Source organism: Lycium ferocissimum, chromosome 1, assembly GCF_029784015.1.
Source record: "Lycium ferocissimum isolate CSIRO_LF1 chromosome 1, AGI_CSIRO_Lferr_CH_V1, whole genome shotgun sequence".
In the NCBI taxonomy this organism is placed as follows: domain Eukaryota; kingdom Viridiplantae; phylum Streptophyta; class Magnoliopsida; order Solanales; family Solanaceae; genus Lycium; species Lycium ferocissimum.
Genome location: NC_081342.1, coordinates 72,573,737 through 72,580,049, shown reverse-complemented (window position 1 = coordinate 72,580,049; position 6,313 = coordinate 72,573,737). Strand labels below are relative to the sequence as shown.

The 6,313-nt window shown below is 35.1% G+C and overlaps 1 protein-coding gene across 1 annotated transcript; it reads left to right on the top strand.

The window, feature by feature from the left end:
- The first annotated feature begins 350 nt into the window (after nt 1–350).
- On the top strand, nt 351–2,582 carry LOC132059784 (protein LURP-one-related 4-like). Its single transcript, XM_059452569.1, has 3 exons — nt 351–706; nt 1,267–1,494; nt 2,203–2,582. Exons 1-3 carry the CDS (start codon nt 446–448, stop codon nt 2,335–2,337), a joined length of 624 nt encoding a protein of 207 aa, XP_059308552.1. The 5' UTR covers nt 351–445; the 3' UTR covers nt 2,338–2,582.
- The last annotated feature ends 3,731 nt before the right edge of the window (nt 2,583–6,313 follow it).

Below are 6,313 nucleotides of genomic sequence, written 5' to 3'. Positions count from 1 at the left end.
AGATTTTATTTATTTATCACGACTTTAACTAATCAATCAAACCCATAAAATTTATTTTTCTATATTTGATGAGTTCTCTTATGGGTCAATCAAGCTATATATTATCTGCAAAAATAGACCCAACAATTTAACTTAGCTAACTCAGATTATATCCAAATTAAACCTGCCAATGAGTATATGCCCAAAAATGACTACCCATGCACTAATTTACCCTTAATTCTCACTCTATCTATACTAGTTTTTTTTTTTTAATATAACATAGGATATTAATCCTCGTCAAAATTGCACAACAACATTTTCCAAGTCAATGTTAATCAGTTATTTTCAACTGTGGCTTCAACAAATGTTATACTATAGTCTATATATAAGCCCTTTCAATCTCTCTAACCTTATATCATTTATTCTTTAAATTTACATCTTCTTCCTTCTAGCTCTTTCAATTATTATGGCTAAAATTTGTCCAGAGTTAATGTTAGAACAATCTTCTTCTCCTCCTCCTCCTTCTTCGTCTTCACCTTATGTTACATCCATAAGAGAAACATTTACTATATGGATGAAATCTTTAGTTTTCCATGGGAATGGCTGTACTGTTTTTAATTCCAAAGGTGAAATTATTTTCAGAATTGATAATTACCAAGAAAGTTGTAGAGATGAAGTTTGTCTCATGGATCTCAAGGGCCAAGTTATCTTCTCCATTAAAAGAGAGGTAATACGACGACAACCTTTTTTTATGCCTCCGGTATCTGAAACCTACTGATCCGATTAACTTGCACACTATTTAGGGTTCATTAAAGGAAAAAACGCTTTCTATTAGGAGTTTATTTGTTCTTCTTGCTTGAACCTGAGACTTCTAATTAAGGGTCGAGAGTTCTAGTTAAGAATGACAAGCCTCATCCATCTCAACACTTTTTGAATGTTTTGTAGGTAGATATATATCCACAAATTGGAAACTAATTCTTTGTCCATAAATGCTATTTCAAATATTTCAAACAATATTGGAAGATTATTTCAAATAAGTGTATGTTTATCAAATTATCTCATTATTGCAACTTCAAACGTGAAATAAGAAATTGAAGTCTGAAAAACAAGTTTGGAGTTTTGCAAGACTTCAAATGTGTTTTCATATCCAAACACAATTTTAACTTCCAAATACCTTGTTAAACATATACTACTTATTTCAGATATCAAATATCGATATCAATACCTATCCAAAGAGTTGTCTTTTTTATTTAATTGTTCTAAAATAAAGTTGTTTTTTTTTGGCAGAAACTAAGAGTATTTGGTCGTTGGAATGGCTATGGATCATGTGGTAGAATTAAAGGGAGGCCATTGTTTCAAGTGAAGAGGAATTATAGCATGTTTTCAAGCGATAATGTCATATGTAATGTTGGGTGTGATGAAACTAATGTAGGAATTGGCTGCTACAAGATTCAACAATTGGTAAGAAGTACATCATTTAAAGTTACAAATACTGCTGGTCAAGTTGTTGCAGAGGTTAGTAGTTAATTAATTCTTTTAATTTTCGGATTCATAGAAATTATATTACTACTTCTTTATCCTTAGATAGTTCATTTTAGGTATGGTTTAACACATATATACTGATAGTGCAAGTCTTTTTTTAACACTAGACGGGCGACTACATGTAGTTCTTTTGAATTTAAGTTATATACACGGTTCGTTGGTGTAAATAATTTTTTGCACAATCAGGTCATTCAACTAATATATACATGTAAGCATCCTAAAAATAATTTAGGATACCTTCTACAACACGTAAAAGTGTCCTGATGATCAAGGGTGAAGCCTTAGTAGAAGATAGGGGTTTGGTAGAATCCAATAATGCCTATGGCTCAAAGCATGTATTTTTATTAAGAATTTCATTCAATATATACGTATAAATAAATCTCGTACCCAGTAAGCAAAAAGAGTCTTTGGTTCAGAACTCATACTCTTAAAATCTTAAATCTATCTTTGCTGTGATTCAGAACTCATAAACTTAAGATCTTAAATATGCCTCTGTTGATGGCATACAAATACCTAACACTATCGGTATATATAATTAAACTCTATTTTTAAGTGGCCTAATAGTGTAAGAATTCATTTATAATATCAGTGTAAAGAAGTGATACGATTTTATGTATATATGAAGATTGAAGAGAAAGACATTAATTTCTATGTTCTAATTTCTTCGTGGTGTATTTGTAGGTAAAAAGGAAGCAATCATCAAGAGGATTTGGGTATGGTGAAGAGGTGTTAAGTCTAGAAGTGCAACCCCATATAGACCACTCACTAATTGTGGCCCTTGTAACAGTATGTGGCTTGATTCATGGCAAATTGTGAGCAACAATTATGGCATTATGCTGATGATAATGACATACTGACCCCAGCAAGTTCCTATAGAGGTTTTTGATTTATATGATTTTCCTAATTTGTGAGATTGAATAATCTCCTCAACAAGCTCGTTTAGGGCTTAAAGTTTTGTAAAGGGAAATCCCGATTGTACAATATAACTCATTCTTTTATTTGTTAATTAGCTTTTAAATGCTTCTTTACTTACAATATAAGGCATGTCTTTTGGAGTTGTTTACCATATATGTTTGTGAAAATGATCCCACAATTGCTCATTTAATTAACTTAACTTTTTTTTTTTTTTTTTACAACGGAGGCAGTCATCTATTATTTTATTAAAGATATGCTATGTCTAAAAGAACGTACAACATTATTTACAATTCAAAAGATATCATATGTTTAAAAGAAGTACAACATTATTTCCAATTCAACTAAAGAATATCAATTTTCAAGAAAAATCATGTACTAAAGAAATCGAAAGAGATAACAGGCAAAAACACACCTCAAGTATTACTTTTTCGTGAGTTTTCTACCTGAACTATCAGGTGTTTGTGTTTTCTACCTGAACTGTCACCAACTATTTATCAAAACACACATGAACTATCAAGTGTTTGCATTTTCCTACCTGAATTGTTGTTTGAGTCAAAATTCGTATTTTACCCAAATAGTTGAATTTGTTCTAAGGTTAACCATAGTTGGTAGTAATTTGATACAGATGTTAGAATTAACACATGCAAGTTATTTAAAGGTTAATAAAGAATAAGAAAATAAAAGGAAAAAGTAAACTTATGTCAATTGCAGATGAACAACAATGATGGATTTCTCCGTTCCCCAGAATGAATAAGAACTTGATGATAAAAGAATAATGATAATGATAATAAACAGAGAATAATCAATAATTATCTCTTTTTCAGTTCGTCTTGGCTGCCCAGATATACAAGTGAAAGTCCTTGTAACACCTCGTGCATTCGGGCTAAGATTTGACTCATAAGACAAGGGTATCATGAACCCAATTTGAGTAGTGTATAAATGGAGTTTGAAACCCAATAAAGACATGAGAAGAGTCCTTTAGCAAAGGAAAGTCGGAAGCTACCCTACGGAGCGTGCTTTTAAGTGAGTTTGCACCACGTCTCAATTAAAATGAGTATACGGAAAAATCTGTAAGGAATTTGGGAAAATTTCCTTCTTGAAAGTTGTAGATCTTTGAAATACCTTTCCAACGGTATATTATGGAGGTCAAACGGACATCTGTACAAAAAGTTATGCCCGTTTTACTAAAACAGTATTCTGCAGATATACGGTAGAATATACGGGCCGTAAAAATTATACGGGCCGTATATTCAGACCGTAAAATTGCCCGTAAAGCCCAATTCACTGGAATGGATGTACGGTAAGACATACGGTCCGTAGAATTTTTGGACGTAAAATAGGGCGTAAAATGGGTCTGATGAGAATTATAAAACTTCGTTTTAAGGCTTTTCACTTCATTCTTCACACCCCCAAGCCCTAGAACGACCTTATATTCTCTCCCATCATCAAGAACACTAAGGTAAGCCTACTCTAATCATTTCAAGTCAATTCTAATATATATCCTTGTAATCTAAACAAGAAATCATCATTCCTAACCTAGGGTTTTCAAGAAAACCCATCTCAAGGTTCAAGAATTCAAGATTTTGGAAATCTTCTTCAAAGCTCAAGTCTTTAATTCAAGTTTTTGGAGCGACTAAGGTATGTAGAGTTACTATCTACGTGTGGGAACATCATTGTTCTTCCCACGCCTCATAATCCATAAATTATGATTCTCTACTAAAACTAGGGTTTCTATACCATGCTCATGATAACCCTAGGTCCAAGTCCATGATTATACTATGTATGAATTGTTATAATTCCACCATTGAGTTCTTAATATTTCTTTATGATTATTGAGAATCCGTCCGTAATCCATGAAAACCCACATATCTCATTCCATGGGTTCATGCATGCTAGTTTATGATATATTATGCTATTTTCAAGAAAATACTATACATGTTTTACAAGTTCTAATGCAAGTAAGCTATGATTCATGATATCCATATACAAGCAAGTTATATTCATGAAAACCGTGGACAGCAAGTGCCACTTATTTTACATGTTTAAGTTTTTGGGAGTTGTTTTAATTAAGGAAGGCTTCAGATAGCTTTGAAACTACGTAGCCACCGTAGGATGAGGATCGTTCCACCCATGTCCGGACGATATCTCATATTGACCGGATCCTTTCATATTTTTATTAAATCTCATGTTCCACAGCAAGGACCGAGTGTGTTCACGCTGGCGGGGACGCAAGCGCCGACCATGGATCGGTTATAAGTTATTGCTCTCCTACTTATGATAGTTTTACCATGCTTTATATTATATATGTATTCATGTCCATGCTCATAACAACTGTGTTTCGGTTTCACGTTCGGTTTTTATCTTTATTACTTCATGTCCCATGTTATTTCATTCGGTTGCTTTACATACCGGTACATTCAATGTCTTTGACGTCCCCTTTTGTGCCGGGGGCACTGCATTTCACGATGCAGGTGCGGTTACAGGATGACACATCGCTCTGTAGGACGGCATTCGTATCGGCTTATTGGTGAGCCCCATCTCATTCGGGGTTTAGTCAACTTTTGTTTTATGATTAGTTATGCATCTAAGGGTATCTTTGGGGCCTTGTCCCGATAAGTATGTTTTCCGGTCGGACTCATGATAGAGGTTTCATAGACTAGACAAGTCAGTTATGTCATGTCAGACATTCGGAGTCGTATAGCCATTTTGGCTCATTCATGTTATTTCCGCACTCATGTTTAAACAAGTATTTTTATCAAGTATTATGACTTACTACGTTTTATAAAGGCTCATCATGCATTCACGTTATATTCCGCTCATGTTATGCCTCATGATGATTCAGCAAGCCATGTGGTTCGCTCGGTCACAGGCAGTAAGGCACCGAGTGCCGTGTTTCGCCCAGGCCATGGTTCGGGGCGTGACAGTCCTATTTATAGGTATCTGGTCCTATCTGGTGTCCTTCCCGTTATATGCATGTAACGACAATCATTAATTCTTTGAATTAATGATTGTCATTTAATTTCTTGATTCTGGTCGTTAGAAACCGTTTTGTTGTTACTGTATTAACTCTATTTAATGAGAAATCTGTCACGACCCAACCGGAGGGCCATGACGAGTACCCAGAGCTAACCTACCGAGCACCACTTAATCTACTTCAGACAGCCATGTCTTGGGGGACCACATGTCTAACTCACAATTAGCACAGCCTGATCAAGCATAAATTCTCAAATAAAACTCACTTACACAAAAATCGTCAACTCCGTCCCATATACATATATACAAGCCCACAAGGCTACAAAATGATATACAAAATGTACACAAGTGAGGTTATGAAACTTCTAACTATCTACATATGTCTACGAGCCTCTATATAGGGTACTAGAAATCATAAGGACGGGACAGGACCCCGCTATGTCCAAATATATACACAAAAGAGGAATACCAATAGACTGCGGCTCCGAAGTAGGTGGAGCGCTCCTGAATCTCCGCTGATGAAGCTCCTAGGGATCAAATTCGTCTCCCTGTCTATCTGCGGGTATGAACGCAGCGTCCACAAGAAAGGACGTCAGTACGAATAATGTACTGAGTATGTAAGGCATGAATAACAACATAATCAAGACATAAGGAAACATGAAATAAAGAGATAACTTGTATATCTGACTGCCTCTTAAGGAGGATGCCATGCATGCTAACTTTTACTTTTAAAGCAACATTATAAATATGTATAAACAAACTGCCCGACCATATAGGTACGGTATTGTCATCATTAGCCCACGTCTGGGCCTCCCGCGTCCGAGGTAATCATCTCACGCCGCCAACTAGTGGTGCTGCCCGGCCATATAGGCACGGTAATATCATACATCATCATCCATAAGCC